The sequence below is a fragment of the Anastrepha obliqua genome, chromosome 1, assembly GCF_027943255.1.
Source record: "Anastrepha obliqua isolate idAnaObli1 chromosome 1, idAnaObli1_1.0, whole genome shotgun sequence".
Taxonomy (NCBI): Eukaryota; Metazoa; Arthropoda; class Insecta; order Diptera; family Tephritidae; genus Anastrepha; species Anastrepha obliqua.
In genome coordinates, this window is record NC_072892.1 from 76381335 (window position 1) to 76404348 (window position 23014).

At 35.2% G+C, this 23014-nt stretch overlaps 1 protein-coding gene across 4 annotated transcripts in view; it reads right to left on the reverse strand.

Moving 5' to 3' along the window:
- The window catches only part of LOC129240928 (protein anoxia up-regulated), a 40893-nt gene extending 21169 nt beyond the window's left edge, over positions 1 to 19724 (reverse strand). The window contains exons 1-2 of one of the 4 annotated variants that reach the window (XM_054877030.1): positions 19474 to 19711; positions 11241 to 11984 (exon numbers count right to left, since the gene is read on the reverse strand). In XM_054877030.1, coding sequence (XP_054733005.1) covers positions 11667 to 11984; positions 19474 to 19548 — 393 coding nt within the window. In that variant the 5' untranslated portion in view covers positions 19549 to 19711 and the 3' untranslated portion in view covers positions 11241 to 11666. Of the gene's footprint in view, positions 1 to 11240; positions 11985 to 12795; positions 13308 to 19473 lie in introns of those variants that run through there. The other 3 variants (XM_054877022.1, XM_054877006.1, XM_054877014.1) reach the window with 3 other exon arrangements.
- Between the last annotated feature and the right edge of the window lie 3290 nt (positions 19725 to 23014).

Here is a 23014-nt window from a genome sequence, read left to right on the forward strand (position 1 = left end):
AGAGTTGCATGTGTAATAATATGCATAAGCAGGCCACTTAGTATATACACTTTTGAAGCTGTAATATAAGTAAACATCCTTTTCTATCGGTGGTTTTAACTGAGATTTAAAATATAAAACATACACATAAGTAAAGGGTGTTTTTTTTAGAGATTAGGTTTTCAAAATGAAATAAAACGTATATAATTTAATGTTATGGCCAAGAATTTAGCTTTATTATAAAGATAAGGGTTTGCCATTATGTTTTAAAAATTATTTCGGGCAAGTGGCCGCCGCGGCTGGCTCGAATAAATTCCAGCCGAGAGGCCCAATTTTCGACCACTTTTTGCAGCAATCGGGGCCGTATGTCAGCAATAACGCGCCGAATATTCTCTTCCAAGACGTCAATCGTCTCGGGCTTATCTGCGTAGACAAGCGACTTCACATAGCCCCACAAGAAATAGTCCAGCGGTGTTATATCGCACGATCTTGGAGGCCACGCCACAGGTCCACGGCGCGAGATAATGCGCTCACCAAAAGTTTCCTTCAATAAATCGATTGTTGCGTTGGCTGTATGGCATGTAGCGCCGTCTTGTTGGAACCAAAGGTCGTCCACATCAACATCGTCCAATTCAGGCACGAAAAAGTCATTAATCATGGCTCTATAGCGCTCTCCATTGACTGTAACATTATGGCCGGCTTCATTTTGAAAGAAATATGGACCAATGATTCCCTCTGCCCATAGAACACACCAAACAGTGACTTTTGTGTGTAACGGCGTTTCAGCAATGGCTTGTGGATTATGTTCACTCCAAATGCGACAATTTTGCTTATTGACATACCCATTCAACCAAAAGTGAGCTTCATCGCTGAACAAAATTTTCTTCAATGTATCGCGCGAACCGAACCATTATTTTCGTAATAAATTTGCACGATTTGCAAACGTTGTTCAGGTGTAAGTCTATTCATTATGAAATGGCAAACCAAACTGAGCATAAATCAAGTGACAGCTGTCAAAAAGACCATCTACGAAAAAAGTAGTGCCAACTTGAAAACCTAACCTCTAAAAAAAACACCCTTTATAATTCTCAGAATATTAGGTATAATGAAACTCCCTTATTTTATGTGCTAGTGTAACCTTGAAGCGACAGCTGCCCATCTGTTCCATTGTGTGCGTGGCTACGGTCGTACAGTATACCTGCTTTATATGAGAACTCCCCCTAAATGAACTACCGTTAGTCTTGAGCGTCACTCCATAGTGAAAACAAGTGTTTATTCTAACCTATTTTATGTTGCTTTAATTTTTATTATAAAAATGTCAGAATATTGTTTTATTTGTGCTAAACTTTTAACTGAAAGTGCAACTGTTACTGTCGAACGTTATACTCGAAAATCTTCTATTGCGTCAGTTAAAAAAAGACAACGTGAAGAACAAGAAGCTAATACACCTGAAGTAATCCCTCCTCGTACTAGATCACGTGTATCCGATTTATGTTTTAAAAAATTATGCATATTTTGTGATCTGGAAACGAACGAAGAGCGCGAGATGAAAAAAGAAGTGGGACGTCGTTGTGGAATTAGCCATGTAAGTACACTTCAATTCAAATCTTAAAATAGCTCTGAATCGTTCCGATTTGTAGCAGAAGCTGTTGTCGCGCGAATAGAATTTGAATATGATTTAGTTGCTGCTGAAGCTAAATATCATCGTGATCACTGTGCTACTTTTATGAACCCTCCTCTCAGTGGAGCTAAAGTCTGTCGTCCTAAAGACGAAACTACGGACCTGGACCTATCAACTTTTGTAAAGTGTCAAAATCACGTATTATTTTTACACCCAATAACTGGTTATGACACAACATCTGCATTTTACAGGAGAGGTAAAACGACCGTCTTTGAAATGTTTAAAAAGGAAGATTTAGTTCAATGTGCTGAAGTTTTCAAAAAAGTTGATTCAATTCCACAAGAAGTTATCACCCGCGGAATTCGTTTTCTTCTCTGTATGTACGGAGCAGCTAAAAAAACTACCTGCTTAGATAAATATCGATATGCATGTTTTGTTAAGAATACTCGAAATAAAAAACAAGTGCAATTAACTTGTCTTCCTCCAACGACGGTCGCTGCTCATTAACATCTTTTCCGGGTGTATTGCCAAGTTCAAGTACGGCTTAACTAGACCCTACACATTGGGTTTGGAAGTTGGTCGATGATACATTAGAACCGATTCAGACTTTACTGCCACCTGCACCAGAGAAAATACTAAACACGATTTTTTGAAACTGTAAAAAAGGATGTAGTGCCAAATGTGGTTGCAAAAAAGTGAGTCTGTATTGTTCTCTGGCATGCACAAATTGTCAAGGCCGATCGTGTTCTAATGTTGAATCACCAACAGCAGAAGATTCGTTCGGTTCCGACGAACTGGCATGCGTTACTTCCTTGTTGACGCAATTTACTTGCAGACAGAATGAAGAAGAATAGAAAGAGGACTAACATACATATATGACTGTAACGCGGAATAATAAATTTTTTATCTACGATTTTTTCATTTTAATCCGTTTTAAGTCCGGAAAATCCTTTTTTTACTTTCGTTTTTTTTATTTTAATAACAACAGACCCGTGGAATTGGCCGACTGGGGAAACTACGTTAAAAAAGAACGCGCCAAGTACACTACCTCCGAGGTGGCGTGGAAATGTGTGCATATTATGACACTTGCAACTCTTTACTTCATTATATCTTAGACACGGTGGTATTTAGGAAAAATATCATTGATACCTTTTTTGTAGATAATTTTATGATCAACAATTTTTGTCTGAGTTAATTTTGCGATAAAACTGACCGTTTTCGAGAAATTAACGAAAACCCCATTTTTTTAACCTTTGACCTCGAGTCAATTCCCCCAGCCGGATCGATTGGTAGTTTTAAAATTTTGTTTTTACATTTGTTTTGAACAATTTCCTCCATTTTCAGCTTGTTATGAATTTTAGTACCTTCGAATGTCTAAATTGGCCGGACTATTATCACAACATCCATTTGATGTTAAAGTATTTCTTCAATAACTTGCACAGATTCATACGAAAATACATACAAATGTACAGTGGTCAATTCATTCGTGTGTGTGGGTGAGTAGTACGGAAAAAATTATAGTTTTGTGTAAAATATTTCCTGTGACAATACAACATATTTCTTTTGGGCCACTGTAAAAATGTTACATTTCCCTAATTGCCGCAAACAAATATCCCGTCATTTCAGCTCACACTGATGGGTTTCAAGGAAAGCAGGCAGACATAGCAAAAAGCTGCAAAACATTTATTCGTACACTTTCAGCTCATGAAATTGTTGCTGCAAAAGTAACAGTAAAAATCGGTTGTGGATTTACTAATATTCCTGAAAAGGAAAAAATAAGTGTTTTTTAGTTTCTCTCGCCGATTCAGTTTCAGGTGCGCGCAGTGATGGTAAATGTAGGGAAAATTCCCTACATGTAGGGATTTTTGTCGAAAAATGTGGGTGTAGGGAAAAGAAGGACAGATTTTTTTAAATTCTGTAAATGTAGGGAATTTTCAAGAAGGACAGAAAAAATGTTTAAATAGCGGGGTAAAATTAAAAAAGTTCATTTAAAACAAAAATTCGCAGTAGGATTTCATGCCAGATTTCTTTTCCTTATGGCAGCATACTTTTAAAAGCATTAATACGGCAACATTGGCTTTTTTTTTTCTTCGTTAACGCTAGCACGATTTTTTCTTTGCGCGAAAATTGTTAGTTGTCCCACGTTTTCTGGTGCTTTTCACTTTTGAAATAAGTTTGCAATTATTTTAGTTTTAGCTTTTTTTATATTTAAAATTCATATAATATATTTTACAGAAATGAGCTCCTCCTCTTCGACTGACTCTTCGGAGGAACACCAGAAAAAATAATGCAAGTATCGGAAACAAAAGTTCAATAACAAGTGGCTTGACGACGACAATTTTAGTGGATGGTTGGAAGCTGTGGCGTACGATCCATTCAAATGCAGATGCGCAGCGTGCGACAAAGTTTTGAGCTGTGGCAAGTCTGATTTACAGAAGCACGCCAAAACAAAAATGCACCAAAATATATGAAGGCGTTTAAAAAGACATCTAAAATAAACAGCTTTTTTTTAGAAAAAGCGAGTAAACCAAAAAGTTCCAGAAATTTCCTAATAAGACTTAGCATGTTCTTCGCTGAACATAATGTTGCGCTGCAAGTGGTGGACCATTTAATCCCACTCTTAAAAGAAATCGTGCCCGATTCTGAAATAATAAAAAACTCCGAGCTCGGAAGAAAGAAGTGCACCAGCATAATAAAAAATGAATTGGCAAAAGAGGAAAAAGACAATTTAGTTAAAAAATTAAAAGTAAACAAATTTTCCGTAATATCGAAGAGAGCACAGACATCGGACTCAATAAGCACATGAGCGGCTTGTGGTTAAGCTGCTGGATCTAATTCCAATAAGAAGTGATTGCACTGCAGAAGCTCTGTACGGAATTTTTAAAAAATCTTAAGCAAACAATTTTGACGTTGCAAGTGCCTCATTATAGTGTAAGAACAGGAGAACAAAATGTAGGGAATTTCGTAGGGAAAATTTGTTGTAAGCGTAGAGAAAAGTAGGGAATTTTTTTGGGCTGTGTAGGGATTTTTCAAAAAACCATTTACCATCACTGGTTGCGCGTAATATCTCGATTGAAAGCTACAAAATGGGACGAAGTGTGGATTTACCATTAGAAATGCGAAAATTATTATTAAATTTTACTTAGAAAACAAGTCCCTGCGCGAGATCGGCAAAACTATTGGCAAATCGCATTCTACGGTGCAAAGTGTTATTGCTAATTACCTTAATGCTGGTAAATTCGAAGCTAATCACCACCAAGCCGGTAGGCGAAAAATGTTAACTCCACGTGAGGAACGCAACAAAGTTGCATCAGTCACGCGAAATCCAAAAATGAAAACGCCATATTCAGTCAAATTTCAAAATTTAAATCTTATTCGTTCTAAAAATTACGCACATTTGCTTGCCCTATTGACGATTTTATAAGTAAAAAAAAAATTTTTATAAGTAAAATCGTCAAAAATGAAAATGCCTAAATATTTGCTTAATACAATTTTCAGCTTTGAAATTGCTAATGATTGCAAATCCATGATAAATCACCAAAACTTACGTGCTGACTCAAGCTCTCCGGATTCATCTGATGAGGATAACATTATTTTTGTATAATGAAGTTTAGTCTTCTACGCATTTTACAACATAAGTAATTTATTTTCCCAATTACTAACGCTGGAAATATTGTAGTCAACCAACCAACCGCAGCCGATTCACTTACAACGAAGAGGGATTGTCGTCTTTGTCTACAAGGAGGCGAAAAGCTTCGTCGGTACGTCAATAGCACTCAAAAATCTCTTATACATGTTTCCTTGCTTTCCATAAATCCATAAATAAATATCATTTCATGTTTTATCATAAATTTCATGCTAATCATTTTTTTTCTTCAACCTTCTTCGAAATGAGTCAAAATAAAGAACGAAACAAAAACAAAACTCAGCGATTATTTTTGCTCCGGTAGATAACTCAATGTATGCCAAAACAAATGAAAAAGGTAAGAAATTAAAAATATGTACATACTTATATGTGATGCTTAAAAATGGTGGCCGTATGTCCCACACTGAAACTCTAGGAATTTATGATGATGATTATACATAAAAGCGAAGTATAAATGTGGCTCATTTGCCTTTTTTCGTCCGGTTCGAGGATCCCTTTGAAAAGATTATATCCATAAATCGATAAAAAATAAAATTTTAGGAAGCTACCTGGAAGCTCATGTCGTTAGCTATAATAAATTAAATGCACATCCAAAGTCGAAAAAGGTTTGGCCAGACCTGGGTGCCTAACGGAGGGTTAACACAGCGAATTATGACTCTTTAAGGACTCTGATATGAATCATAATTAGATCTTTCGAGCTCTTAAAATTACAACATCGGTCAACATCTATTTACAACATGATTGCTTTCAATACATAGTATTCATAGGCTTCCATCCGTGTGCATAGAGTCCACACTAAAGCTGTAAAGCACAGAGTTTTCGTTTTTCCAAATTCATATCAATTTGATCCTAAAATTTTTAGTACAATACTTTGAACCGGCACTGATATCGATGCATATATGTATATAGCATTGTCCTATATCTGCAAAGCTAGTATTGAGCCATAGTTATTCATTTTTTATTCTAACAATGTGCGTACTTATGTAGTCAATACTACTTTTTGTTCCAGCAGAACGACGTGCTGTTCTTGAACCTATCGATTTATTGAAGAAAGTGTTCGGTGATAGAATCATCTCCACAAATGGCTATACACTGACTTCCAAGATGAAGTGATTTACATTGTTGTTGTAGCATCATAAAAATTCCCCATACATGCACGGTGAAGGCTGCTGGAGTGATAGTCCTTGGCCGAATATAAATCCGGGTTGTTCAAGTAACGAAGAACCGACTGTCGTGGGTCATTTTTTGGTGTAGTTGACCGACGGCGAAATTAAAAATAAATCTATTCACACCGAATTTTATCATATAATTTTCTTCAACGATAATCGCTTAGCGATTTGATTCTATTTATACGTTGAAGACCGCGTTCATAAAGGACAACTTATGTTGCTTCAACTTTTCAACATTTCTTAGATGTATCTTTATATTGACTTAACCTAACTGTTCATTTTGGCTTACAAATGTATTCTATAATTCTTGCATGACGATGTTAGTACTTTTGACTTGAAAGTTATGAAAGACTTTGTCTAATTGGGAATAAATGGCACCAACAATGTCAGCCTTCAGATCAGGCAAAGGACAATTATTGCTCCGTAATGCGTCGATGATTTCCAACTATGATAAAAAGTTATTTTTTACTTGTTGTGCATTGTACTCGTAAAACGCAATAAAATCGACTGACTATGTAGGATTAGCTATGTTATACGTAGGCATATAGCGATACACCCATACTAAGTTTAAAAAATTTGTCTGTGGAAACTTCCCAATCTATATATATACATATATATATATTAGGACGGGTCGATTTGTGGGGAGGCAAAAAAATCGCCCATTGCTCTGTGAAAATCATATTCTAGGGATCAAAATAAGAAACTTTGCCGAAGGAACCATACCTCTAAAACGAATTCTGATGTCCCCCAATTTGGGTCGAACTTTTTAGTTTCTTTTCTCATGTAAAGGCCAAAAATGGTGATATTTTGAAACGATTGTATGGGGAACCCCCCAGGGGAGTTCCAGGGGCTGTGCCACTGGCATGGGTGGATCGGCCGTCCAAAGTTAGTGGGCGTCGGTCATACATTTGGGCTTAATTGGAGCACTCTAAATGGGTCAAAGTGGGATTTTTCGTTCGACGAATATATAACATACATATATCTATATATACAGTCTGTCTTACAAAAACATGACTGCCATAACTAACTATTTGACCAATTCGATTCAAACAAATTACATTGTTAGGGCTTATAATATTTATAATAGGCAATATATTCGATAAAATGTACTCGTATAGTCACCACCCTTAGCTATAATGGCTTCGCACCTTCGAGTCATACGTTGTGTTAATTTCTGCGCAAGTTGTGGAAGTAATCAAATCCAAATCAGCCGAATTTGTCTTGATACTTGTTTGTCCGTCCTTTTTTGTTTATCTTAACTTTTTTCTTAACTATTGCCCAAACATTTTCAATAGGGCTGACATCAGACGACTGTGAAAGTCAATACATTTCAAACATTTCAATCTCATTTTCTTTAATGTTTTTCGTTAAATTTTATTCATCAAAACTTCAAATTGGTACTAAACAATAATATTATAAATGGCTAAATCTTTTTCCGAGAAGCAGTGCCAAACATGCCAACACTTACAGTTCGCTGAATTTGTCAATTATCAGCAGTGCACCAAGATCGACGTATGCAACAATTCGCTCAAAAGGAAGATCCATGGGGGAATATTACATTTGCCCAATTTCGTTCGGAATTCGCCTCAGCCCATGCAAGTCTTTTTTCAATGTGTGATAATTGAGGTCTTCTGCACGTAAGCGTCCTCTAATCGTGTCTTTGGCATATAACACCACTGATCTTCTGGCCTTTCTTTGGAGAGTGATTTTTTTTTGGGTCTCGTCCTGGGAAGTCGTTAACGTTTTTAACATCAGTATAACATTGCGGCCACCGTAGCCTAATTGGTTGGTGTGTGACTAACATTCGGAATTCAGAATTAAGAAAAAGTTTTTTCTAATAGCGGCCGCCCCTCAGCAGGCAATGGCAAACCTCCGAGTATATTTCTGCCATGAAAAAGCTCCTCATAAAAAATATCTGCCGTTCGGAGTCGGCTTGAAACTTTAGGTCCCTCCATTTGTGAAACAACATCAAGACGCACACCACAAATAGGAGCAGGAGCTCGACCAAACACCCAAAATGGGTGTATGCGCCAATTATATATGTACATATACATAACATTGCACTTATTTATTTATGAACGTCTTCGACTTCTTCAAATATTTTTCACTCAGATGCACGTGAAATTTTTGGACTTATATATAGTGTGCAAATCGATTTTCATACGCGGAACTCATTTTGTAAATTTCTAAAAAATTGTAATTTTCGATTATTATTATATAATATTATTTTGTATGTTGGTCCACTCATCTCGAAGATTTGTTCATGGTTTTAAAAATATAGCATCTTTAGTTTGTTTGTGAGAGGCATAAATAAGACAAGTGTTTTGTGTGTTCGGCGATTTTCTGTTGAATCAACACCTGTATGTCACTACCTACATTTCAAGTGTTATTGAGCGCTTAATTCCATTTTTTACACAAAATTCATTCATTTTTTTCGATAGCAGAACATCGCCGAACACGCAATTCTTGTCTTATTTATTACTCTCACAAACAAACTAAACATACTTTATTATATATATATATTTATATTACAATTTAGAAAGCGTTTTTACAAAATGAGTTCCGCGTATGCAAAACGATTTGTACACTATATATAGGTCCAAAAATTTCAAAATAATAATAATCGAAAGTCGAATGTACTTAGCCCACGAAGTTTGAAAATTCACCTTAATTTTGGAACACACCTCATCGCATGTTTTGAAATACCCTTTATAATTATGCGGAAATGGATGCACCGGGATTTATGACTCCTCATGATGACGATACGTTGGAAGTGATCATTCAACACGTACGCTATAATAAAGGTTGTCAAAAAAGTCTTGCGGTATTTCCGCAAGCTTGTCTTTGCAAGCGCGTAGTTCTAGTTGTATTCGTCGCATCGGTTCACGCTAGAGCTTTTTGGAAAGCTCTTTTCACGTGCTAACACGTGTTTGATTAATTGTTGTTTGCTTTTAGTCGTTCGTGAGTTATAGCGTCGCAAACATGGAGCAAAATAAAGAGAAAATATGGCATATTTTACAGTACTACTACGATAAAGGCAAAAATGCATCTCATGCTGCCAATAAAATTTGTGCAGTTTATGGACCCGATACAGTTTAGATTTCCACCGCACAACGATGGTTTCAACGTTTTCGTTCTGGTGCAGAGGTGATCGAAGATGCGCCACGGTCCGGAAGGCCTGTCGTCGAAAATTGCGATAAAATCGCTGAATTGATCGAAAGAGACCGGCATAGTAGCAGTCGTAGCATCGGCCAAGAGCTGGGCATGAGTCATCAAACCGTTATAAACCATTTGAAGAAGCTTAGATTCAAAAAGAAGCTCGATGTATGGATGCCACACGATTTGACGCAAAAAAACATTTTTGCCCGTATGGATGCATGCGAATCGCTTCTGAATCGCAACAAAATCGACCCGTTTTTGAAGCGGATGGTGACTGGCGATGAAAAGTGGGTCACTTACGACAACGTGAAGCGCAAACGGTCGTGGTCGAAAAGCGGTGAAGCTGCCCAGATGGTGGCCAAGCCTGGATTGACGGCCAGGAAGGTTCTTCTGTGTGTTTGGTGGGATTGGCAAGGAATCATCCACTATGAGCTGCTCCCCTATGGCCAAACGCTCAATTCGGACCTGTACTGCCAACAACTGGACCGCTTGAATGCAACACTCATGCAGAAGAGGCCATCCTTGATCAACAGAGGCCGAATTGTCTTCCATCAGGACAACGCCAGGCCACACACATCTTTGGTGACGCGCCAGAAGCTCCGGGAGCTCGGATGGGAGGTTCTTTTGCATCCACCGTATAGTCCGGATCTCGCACCAAGTGATTACCACCTATTTCTGTCCATGACGAACGAGCTTGGTAGTCGGAAGTTGTCCACAAGAGAGTCCTGTGAGAATTGGCTCTCCGAGTTTTTTGACAATAGGGAAGCGAGCTTCTATAAGAGGGGCATTATGAAGTTGGCATCTTGTTGGGAACTCGTCATCGAACAAAACGGCGCATATTTGACTTAAATCGCATTATTATAACCAATTTTATGAACAATTGAAAATTCAATAAAAATACCGCAAGACTTTTTTGACAACCTTATATGTACTCCACTCTACTGAGTAGTCAAAATTCTCGTTACCTGAACAATTATTTCTTTATTTTCAATTACCATAATAAAAAATACATGTTCCATTGGTTTCTAAGTTCCACTATCGGGTCAAAGGAGTTGCTGCTTCTCTGCATTTGACTATACCATACCCACTGATTGTGAAATGTTTCACTCTAAGTAAGTTTTGAGCCATTAAAAGCTAGTGTTCATTTTTCTTATTTTCATATGCAACTGAATACCTTTTCGAAAGTTCGGAATTGGTTTCATGCTCGAATCGAATAGTCGCGAATCCATCAGTGTCTTCTGTACTTGCGCTTTTGCACGCTCCAACTAACGCATGAAAGCTAATATGGTCGAATCCAGAGCTACATATATGCACATGTACCAAGTTTTCTTAAGTTTCATATCGGGTTCTAGGTTTATAATTAAGGACGATATTTTTTTTCCTCCTGTATTATTCCCCACCTTTTTTAATTTTTAAAAATATTTTATTATTTATTTACTTTCTCATGAAAATGGAACAAAATACTTTCTACTGGTCAAATAAAGATTTTAAATAACTTATTTCGCCTATTTTGTAAGATATGACTAATTCCTGATTCCAGGAAAAAATTTTACATCACATAAATTCGGTATAGTAAAATAGCATTCTTGTTCCTAAGGATTCATGAATATCGCATTGCTGTCATACTTATATGTACATTAACTTTTCGGTTTTAAATTAAAGAAAGTTATTTTTCTTTGGTTAATACAATAAGTTTTAGTTTATTTCTGGTTACAATGTTATATCACAAGTACACATGTTATGTTTTTTAACAATATTTTTGTTTTTAATAGCTACAAAAAAAATTTATTTAATAACAATTATGTGATTGTTTTCCTTAACATTTTAAATGTATACATATATATATATATATATATATAAATATGTGTATGTACCTATGTATATTAATGCTTCAAAAGAAACTAAGGTTTTGTAGTCGGATATTATATATATATTCTTGAACAAAATCGTGTTTAGTGTGATTGAATGTGAGTGTGTTTTAGTGACTTTCGACAGTGTTGTTGAATTAGTGTTGTTTAGTTAGAAAGTATAATATATAAGTATTGCAAGTATTAATTTAGTATTCATACTTTGTTGCAAAATATTACATAATTTAAACATGGTATGAAAAATGACGGTATCTAGTGCCACCAGGAAGGTTGCCAGAAGTTGTTGATGAATAACTGTAACCACCTGGTCCAGCGCCTGTGGTGCTAGTTCTCTCTGTGTTGTAATTGTAGGATCCGCCCGGACCAGAACGAGATGATGACTCAACCGTCGAGGAGTATGTGGAGCGTTCAGGCCTAGCGTAAGGATTGCTAGAGTCGTAGGAGTTCTTTTCAACATTCGACTTGTAAGAGTATGAATAATCATTAGAACTTCTTTGGCGGTGGGTACCTGGCCTTTCAGTACACAAGTCCAAACGAGGAGTCTGCGAATGTGGGTGGCAGAATTCAAACTGATTAAATTTACTGTTTCCTTTAATACTTTCACTTACGTACAAATTAGATAAATACGAATACAATTATGAATATAAACACTATTATATAATATTTTGATTGTTACTTTGTAATGAAAATAGTTTTTAAATTTCTTGAAAGTTCTAGATACATCTTGCTGTTTTAGTTAAGATACCAAAAAAAAGAAATATTTAATTTAAAAAGGAAATTGAAACATGTTTGAATTTTTTGAAAAAAATTGCTATTTCACGTAGTGTTCACTATTAATGTATGTTCTTTTCTCTGTGCTTGTAGTTTGCCAATATTTGCTGTATGTATATATCAGTATATGTACATTTGTAGTTTGCCAAATAATTAATCATTGTTTTCCATATAGTGCGTTAAAATATGCACCTGCTTATTTTTTTGTTGTTCAGTCTAATACAGAAGTGAAATGCATTTCCCTCCAACTACCCCATGTGGATATTAAATATTTCATACATACTGGTATGAATATTTTTATTAAAGCAATTTTAAGTTTTAACTGGAAAATATTAGATACCTATATTGATAATTATTAAATTGATTGATAGTTAAATAATATTTAATTGATTATTATTAATTGAGTAACTCATTCTTAGTCGTACACTTTTTCTTAATTTTTATGTTATCCCTCTATTTTTTTTTAGAAATTATGCTCGGTATATTGATGGACTTCTAACCATGCAATCTTGTTGATTGTAACGATTTTCAAAATTAAAGTAACCGATTTTATTCTCCAAAATAGGCAATCAAACAAAAAAATCTTTGTTTATTAATGTTTAAATATTATGTTTATTGTGTTTTTAGTGTATGTATGTAAATTTTTTGATTCATTAAATTACTTGTAATTTGACTTTTTTGTTTTAATAATAATATTTTGTGACAGTGGCACCAGAGCGCGCATTGCGGTAACTTTCTCGCCGAACAGGCAAACTCTCCGATGCAGCGCGATGTAAACGTGGTAATACTGCGTCAATGCTATCGCGTGATGTGCGAGCGGCGGTGTTGCCTCCAGCTTCTACGGTATCGATATGTTGACGAACCATGTTTAGAATCCGCTCCCTATTTTGATCTCTTGCCGGTATATAAGGCTTAATAGGCTCATTTAAAATACGATAGTTGGGCTTAATGGCTGCACGATTAATCGGGTCAAGAATGGAGCGTTTTCGTCTTTCGCTTTCGGGACGATGTGACCCGAAAGCGGTAACGGGGTCAGCAACGAGTGAGGGACGTGGTACATATGGGCATTTCTCCCAGTCAATTGGCGTTTTGCTCTGCAATGCCCACACAATGAATTTCAGAAAAGCATAGTCATAGTCAAAAACAAATATGTACTTATGTAGTTAGATTTGTGCTTATGAAGAAGTTTTAGAAAAGAGTTTTTCCTTAGTTTAATGAGGCGCGGGGTAGGCTGGCAAAATAGCAAGGCGCATTGATAATTTGTATGTACATATACATATGTATGTAGCAATATCAGAACAAATGCAATACAAACGTAATATGGAAATTATATACACACGTATTTACAAAAAATAAGTAACAAGCAAACAATTTATTTACAAGGTTTTCAACTTATATATTTTTTTTGAACCATTAAAATATCAGGTGTTATTGCAAAATAATTCTGCTCCTATACTCCTCAAGCATTTGTGTTATGTTTAGTTTTAGATATTATTTATTTACATCAACGACTCATAACTTCAGTATCTTTTTGGAAAGGGTATGCACTTTTAGTCATTAAAGTACTATTTTCATGTATCTATAAAGTTATTCGTAAATTGTATATACGAGGTGTGTTCAAAAAGTATCGCGAATTTCGAATTTTCGAAGGTTACGTATATTCGAATTTCGATTTTGTTTTGGCGATACGGTTTCGGCATGAGACGGGTCGCCGCATATTTCGTACCAAAACTGCTCAATTTCGATCAAAAGCAGCATCGCACGAACATTGCTAATGAGAAGTTGGACTCTGTTCTCGACGACCCAAATTAGCTCCAGAGGGTCATAACTGGGGACGAATCGTGGGTCTATGGCTATGACGTGGAAACCAAAGCTAAATCATCTCAATGGAAGCTGCCGCACGAACCAAGACCGCAAAAAGCGCACCAAGTTCGGACGAATGTAAAAGTTTTGCTTACCGTTTTCTTCGATTACAGGGGCGTTGTGCATCATGAGTTCTTACCACAGAGTAAACGGTGAAGTAAAATTACCTGCACGTTATGCGCAATTTGCGGGAAGCAATCCGTCAGAAACGCCCGGATTTGTGGAAGAACATAAATTGGATCTTGCATCACGATAACGCCCCTACTCACACGTCGTTGCTTGTGCCCGACTTTTTGGTCAAAAACAACACACTAATGATGCCACAGCCACCGTATTCCCCAGATCTGGCCCCCCGTGTGACTTTTTCGTGTTCCCGAAACTGAAGAGACCCATGAAAGGACGATGCTACGCTACGATTGACGAGATAAAGACGGCATAGAAAGAGGAGCTGAACAAGATAAAAAAAAGATTTTATGAAGTGCTTCGAAGATCGGGAAAAACGTTGGCACAAGTGCATAATATCTCATGCGGATTACTTTGAAGGGGACAAAATAGATATTAATGAATAAATAAATAATGTTTGAAAAAACACAAAATTCTCGATACTTTTTGAACACAACTCGTAGAGCGATACTATACAGCTCTACTGTTTGTTTATATTTTAGTGGTGAATTTAATTTTTTTTTCTAAAGAGAATTGAAGTAAAAAACGTCGATAAAACTTCGGAACAACCTTTCCCTCGAACACGCCAAGGGGAGTCTTATCTGATTCCAGGATATCAAAGACCGAAATTTGTTGAAGCCTATTGTACTAATTTTTATGAAAATATTTGTCACTGTTTTGAATAGTGCTAATGGAAAATAATGATATAATATAGAACTTTCTGAAGGTAACATACAGGAGGTCCGAAACCAACCACAGTTATCCGTCACCAACAGGGCGGAAACATTATGAGATTAACATACCATATGTATGTATACATATATTCGCATAATTATATTACAACTTTACTTTTGAAAGATGCGTATATAGAAACTACAAAACTCCGATTGTGTACTTTATGATTTTTAGGCTCTTCTTCTTCTTAATTGACGCGATAACCGCTTACGCGATTTTGGCCGATTTTAACAAAGCGCGCCAGTCGTTTCTATCTCGCGCTAACCGGCGCCAATTGGATACACCAAGTGAAGCCAAGTGCTTCTCCACCTGATCTTTCCAACGCAGACGAGGCCTTCCTCTTCCTCTACTACCACCAGCTGGTACCGCATCAATTACTTTCAGAGCCGGAGCGTTTATATCCATTCAATTTTTAGGTTAATCGATGGTTATTTACATGAAAAAAGGTTTACAGTTTCTTGATGTGTATTATGAAAGAAAGAATTAAAGTGAGCGCCGTGTGGTTTTACAAAATATAATTACGTACATAAGTATTTACAAAAAGAGCTCTGAAAAAAGCTTATTTTTACAATTATTACAGCTGTACAGATATACAGTTAGTTTATATCTTTTTGTTTGTATATTCATAAAAATGTCAAAATTTTTAAGGAAAAATATTTGCACAAAGACAGTAACTTGGCGCAAAAACTTAGTCCAAATTCTTGGATAATTTCAATAAATGTAAGAGTTGTGCTGAATTCACAACCAATAACCGATTGTGTAATTTGAATTTTTCATTGAAGCTGTTTAGATGATTCAATTTTTATGGGCGATTTATTGGATGTGAAGCTGAATCCAAAGTTGCCTATAGGTATAGGTAGACAAAAGATAAATCATCCTACAAAAGTATTGTAGTACTAAATTGTTAAAGCGGCGCTGGAATGATTGCGTTGTTTTCGATGGAAATTACGTTGATGAATAAAGCTAAATTCGAACAAAAAAACGTATTTTCTTTGGTAGACCCGGGACTTTTTATCGCATGTGTTAAAGTTATAATATTTGTATCTTAAAAGAGAGTTTGTGTTATTCAATTTGTACTCAGGCCAATTCGATATATAGAGATAACGATGTAAAAATATTAGTATCTTGGTACAAGTTTGATGTGCGTGATCCATAGAAGCGGTAAAAAAATGATTAAATAGGCTTTACGAACGCAGTGACATACCTCCATGTGCGTTGTAGCCATTAGAAAAGCTTCTCGCAAGATCCAACACAATTATACCCTCCTATTCCCACACGGGAATATTGGCTTATATATATCTATGTATATGTAATAGTTTGTGTATACATAATGGGACTACTAATGCGTTCAAACGGCTGCTCCCACAACGAGTCAAACATTGGTATGTAAATTAGTTTAGGTGGCATAATACCTTACTATAATACTATTAGAGTCCATTAGAGGGGTAATAAAAACAAATGACTGAATATTATAAAGATCGTTATTAAATTGAAGTTAAAGACGTAGTCTCATATGGACCGCAAATATACTCAGTGTTTAGAAAATGCAAATCAGTAAAAACCTTTTATTATATTAAAAGGAATACTCCCAAAGAAATGTAGGAGCTACAGCTATAAAATAGTTAAAAATTTGTGCAAGGCGATAGTCTTCACTAAATCAAGTAGCACGAGGTATGTCAATGCCTGTTAAGGGGCGCCACTATTAAAGATTTCCCTATAATTTGATATTAGCTCAGAAGGTAGTAACTAACATCTGAGTGCACTACCTTCTTATAAAATCCTTCCGCTTTTTCGAGGTGGCATGAAACTGTAGAGTTATCCGCCTCTCGGAGTCGACTTAAAACTGTAAGTCCCTTCATTTGTGGAACAACATCAAGACGCACACCACAAAAGGGTGTCAGCGCCAATTATTTCTTTATTTACTTTTATTCTTATAAAGTGATAAACAAGGTTAACTTGGAGTGTTACATAAACATGTAATTAAATATATTTATGTTGTTTAAGCGTAAGAAAATTTATACAAATCACTAACTTTCGCAAATAAACTGATTAAAAAAGTTGTATGAATAAGACCTCGAGTAAATACCACCAAGGAAAGATTATATTAAGTACCTTAATTTCCATAATAAACTGTCATGTTTTTAACAATAGTTTAAGGAATAATTTTGTAGTGCTACTCAGTTTATTTAAAGTTTCATACAATAAATTTTGCTTTTGAAAAAGTCAATACAAATAATTTTTGGATTATTTGTTTTTTTTACACACATGTGTATGTACCTATATATGTATATAAGTACGTGCGTAGATTTATGTATGCGTATGTACACACAAAAATTACATATTAATATTGTATGCTAGATTTTTATTTTCGCTTTATTTGATTTTTATTTCGTGCTCGCTTGATTTAAGCGTTTTGTTTACATTTCAATGGAATTTGGCGGGTATTTTTAAATCGTAAGTGTATCTGCGCGCGCAGCTTTGTTCTTCAATGGCAAAACCTCTGTATCCAGCAATGTACAAACATGTGCAGATTGATATATGGTACGTATGAATGTGTTTACGTATTCATGTACATATATGTTGTTCTCCTACTCTCTCCATAATAAAAGGCACTCAATCGGGATTCAAGTATTTGTCACTCATTATTTAAGCCATTTTGGCAAGAAAAACAAAACGAAGCTATCAACATTACAAAAAATACTCCCAATTTTGATGAAATAAGCTACATACACACATTTTCACAAATAAAAAGATGTTTGTAAATATGTAGGAATATTTAGGCACATTTGCAGGTACATACATACATGAATATATAATTATAAATGTAATAATAAACACAAACGTTGTTATTTTAAAGTTAATATTAGTATTTTCCCCATAAAATGGTAAATTAATCTTTGTAAAAATTAGACTGGTTTTACAAATATGTACATACATATACTTAAGTACATAGCTTTGGGAGGAAACGGTTGAATTATATTCTATAAGTAAAAACGGTTTTTAATATGTAGAATTTGTTATTCTAATCAGTTTGAGTTGTAATAACAAGTAATAACGATCCTTAGTTTAGGCAATTTAACTATACCTGATACAACATAGATGAGTTTTTTAGTCATTGATGCGTTCAAATTTATTATATGTAGGTTTAAAAACTTTGTGGTAGGAAAGCTATCTTTTACGGACTGGACACTAAAATACTTTATTCCATGCATGTTATTAAGTATGTACATATGATAAGGTATGACAAAGCGCAGGAGATTAATCATAGAAACTTCATATTACGATTATTCAAACTTCACATTACATTCAAACAAAATTATTAAGCATGTCGTCACCAAAATGCTTTACTGTGTTAAACTATTGTGCTCCTCTACAAACAAAATATTAATATATTAAAGTGCAATGCAACAACTTTATTTATAAAAAAATAACAATACGGTATTGCTTTTGTTGAAGTTATATAATTTCTCAATTAAGTGCCAATGGCGTGGCATCATGGCATTTCCAAATTACCAAGGCAACGAAACAACAAAATGTACATATATATCTTTGCCAACAACTTTTACAATGTCATGACGTCGGGCCATTTGCCTTAGTTGTAATTGACCTAAGTTTTTTCGATAAATTTAAATTCATCAAAAAATGTTCTAACTTTGGGCATTTTGGTAACGATATGTAATACAATACAAATCCTATTTTACTAATTCGCTTGTATTAAATATTCGGAAGCTATTTCTGCTAGTTTTTGTTTTTTTTTAATGAATATGGGGTTTGTATGTATTTTTGCATTATAAATCAACAACAAAATAATATTTTTGTCATAAAAAAATACGAATTCATATATATATTTTTTTCTACTAATGTATTTGTATTTAATGCGATATTCATAAATCACTCTTCACAACGATTGCCAATCGCAGTCTTTTTACATATGTAAGTGTTCTACGTATATATTCCTGGCTAATTAAAAAGTCAAATCCTTTTCAAACTTGTTTCAATTCTCCTCATATTATTGTTTGCAATCAAAGCAACTCCACCAGTTCTTTATTTTCTTTTTTAAACAAATTCAATTGTAAACGTACTTGTATGCAGACGTATTCAAAAAATTGCATTAGTGGATATTTTAAAAATACAGCAAGTAAAGGGGCACTAAAATTATTCACTTCTCACCAATGCCACAGTGAAAAATGTGCTAACAAATATTTGCACTTTTGCGTCAATATTTTTATTCAGCTTTTTCAACAGCCTTTACGTTATATATATAGAACAGATTTTATCTAATTTTGCTTTTGCACACGCCTCGTAACACATGTATGTATCTATCACATTGTTTGTACAAATATTTGAAAACTCATATTTCAATACGACACAAACCACAATACACTTTAATTGAGATATACAAGCATTTTTGGATTAAATTGGTTACTGCTCTAAACTTAAAGGATGCGCACGTCAACAATATGAGTGTGCAATTAATATTGTTAAATCCAGAGAGCTTACCGTTACGGCATACGAGGTAACGACAGGCCTGCTAGTGTAGGTCCTGCGGGTAGTAAATCCACTTTCGTAAACCATTTTCGTTCGTTTTAGTTTTAATTAGTAATTGAATTGACTTAAAGAAATTTCGCAAATTTTCCACTTATAAAATTTTATGTCCAGAGGATTATTTTTCTATTCGTTTCGTCTCGATGTCGTGTGTTCACTTAGCGCCCGCTCGAGTTCTTCTGGTTTCTGCAATGTTCTTTGTACTTGATTTTGAATAATTTTTTTAGAAAATTTTGACTGCGAAAATTCAGCGTCTCTGCCGCTCTCTCAATGCTAAATTATTTTTGGAATCACCAACACCCAGACAACCCACGTTATGAATATAGTATAAACACCAGTATATTAGTCTACAATGCTGACGCACTACATGACATACTTACATACGTATAAACTCGCTTATATATAATAATTTGTATATATACCAAATGTATACATATTATATATGTAAATATATGAATCCTAAACATAGGCTTTAGAAACAATCCTACGAGGTAAATTATTATACTTGTACAAGAAATATGTATGTATGTACACATATGTATATAAAATTATATAATAAACGCGGGCATCCTGTGTTAGGTGTTTCACTGAATTTTTCCCCCAATTTGGGTCTTAATGTTGTGGCACAATTGTTACTACACAGAAGTAAATTAAACTACTCTTTCAATAGAAGTGCGAAATCATGAGCAGTTCGAAATTCTTATTAATTATGTGTTATAAAGATTTAATTTTGAATTCTACACTCACTCAAAGGAAATATAATATAAAGCCACACATCAACGCACATCTTCATTATACGACTTACAGTATTTCTGGAAGGGTATTATATGTATGTACCATATGTGTATGTTACGTTCTATTGAAAGTAGTGCATATGAAGCAGTTAAATTCCTAAACGGCAGGTATGGTAAGGCCTCCAACTTTCCGAGATAGTTCCCTAACCTATTTTGTAAAATAAATTTCTCTTAAATGACTTTGTAAAGTGAAAGGTTTTGCCACTTTTGTGACAAACTATTAGCAAACACAATTTATGTTTCATTTAATATGTTTCACATCTGTTTTTAGACCGCAGTGAAGTGGTTTCTTGCAACAGGATAGGTATGAAGTATATAAAGGATAGATATATATAAAGGTGGTACCGCGCCCCTTTTAATGATGTGTGACTTATATTTAAAAATAATGACGCAATTTAATTTAAAGTCCCAAAGCGACGTCACGCCTCTTTGCTTTGATGTACACTATCACCGAAGCGGCTGCCATGACAATACAGTGTATCATTTTCCAAGTGAAAACTGGGAATCATAAAGGAAATAGCAGAGGTAGGGCCCTACAGAGTAAATCTATAAAGCTAATTTACATCCTGATGTTTCAGATCGACAATACTACATTTTAGAAGGCACGCTGGTGTAATGCTTTTTCACCAGGTCTCACTGGTGTACTATATATGTACTTAAATATAATATATACGTACAGAATTCAAAGAGCGATTATAAGGATTATGTTTTGTAGACAAGGCTCTATAAACCTCTTCACGTCCACGAGGTTGGGCTGTACTATTAGTGGAGGAACGAACAACTAAGTGGCAATAGGGACCCAGAATTTGTGATGATGTTCTCGAAACTAGTAGGAGAATGCCGGGCTTCCATGCGACCGCATCCGAATACTTCAATATTAGCCTCATTTGAATACCTGGTCACATGAACATTTACTTCTGGGCAAATAAGCTAGCTAGACAGGAGGTCCGTGAGGTGGTTTCCTTTCGAAATAACAAGATTTGGTTTGTCTTGAAAACCTGTGATCTACTCTAGGAAAGTTGAGTCTCGCGTCAACTCAGTTAGCGCTGGGAAAGTACACCAACGTGCAAAGTTGCAAGATTTTTCTGGCCACGGCCGGACTAGAGGCGCTCGGGGGAACTTTCAAAGTTAACAAATCCTGAGCTCTCGAATTTTTTGAATGCCCTTTTCGGACCCCTCCGTTAAGCATCCTTGCGGTTAGACTTGGTATAACTTTGGAGGATGAGGCGAAATCATACCAGCACCTTACTTCAGCTACCCTGCTCTCCATTTTTTGGTATAGCAGATTTGGTTATTACCCACCTGACTAATTTCACCATTGGTGTGAAACGATTAATATAAATAACATGGTTCGGTCTTCTCTATAACCAGTGAAACGACTACATACAAACCCGCTTTAATTAGTGCAAATTAACCTATTATCTGAAAAATATGACCGGTTTTCTTAATACTTCGTCAATTAACAACAGAAATGGTAAAATCCGCAAAAGCCGAAATTGGATCACTATGGAAACTAGTATCTGCCCCTTCCCCATGCTAAAAACTAAAAACGGCGGACAAAGACCATTATTTTAGACGGCTTAACAGCGTCACAATTTTACAAACGCGGTTTAGGAATGCAACAATTTCTCATACTTACTGCCCCCAACCCACTTCAGTTTACGTTTCAACAAAATTTAGAAAGTCTCGCCAACAAAAATCAGAAACCTCGATCTCATGAGTCAACTCACAAATGAATTCACACTCCATTCCAGATAAGGACAACTCTAGGATCGAAACTGTCAACGTTAATCTATTATAACAAGCCCGCCAATGACCAGCTGCTAATCGACGATGAACTCCAATGATTTCGAAACAGCGACTCAAGTCTACCATTGGTAAAACTTAATATCCCGGACCTTTCAACAGAACTACCTACGATACCAGCACAAGCGAAACAGGCTTTTTTTACAAAGCAAAATCGGAGAATAAAATTTGGGTCAATCCATGACTTAGTCACAGCAGAGCTGCTAAAACTTTTAAACTGGTAGACGAAAAGTTTGTCGGCCCCTTACTGTCAAATCGAAAGCCTTATCTGCAAAATCTGTCGTGTTCACAATAAAGTGGTAGCGAAATTCAGACGCCATGTTCAAGACTTTCAATGCGACAGAATTTTATTTTCCTCTTCTATTTTCTTCTTTGTCGTCGACGATTATATAAAAAAAAGATCAAGTTCTAAGATTCAATAAATACTGTAACAATTGCGCATTGTAATAAACACAGGATGTACTGTGCTAGAATTAGACATTAAAAACTAATTTAAAAAAGAATTACTAATGATAAAAACGTATGCAATAACTATTAAATTGAAGACAAGTTTGGATTTTATTTTTTTTTTTAATTAGTTCCTCTAAACTTTAAGCTTTGCATCCGACGTGACTTATTTTTAGTATGTACTATAATTCTGCTGACTTGTTGCTCAGTTGGCACCGCCTTTTAACGATTCTATATTCTATAAATGCCTCACTGTCCTTTTTTAACTAAGTTTTTAATTTGCCCAAGTTTTATATAAAGCGGAGATAATCTTTTGATTTATTTTTCTTCCAATTTAATTTTGTTTATAATTCCCATAAACAAAGAAAGTAGCAGCACTTGGTATACTTTGTACTATAAGCCAGTCAATAATCCAAGGACTTCGACGCATACATTCCAATAATGATTTT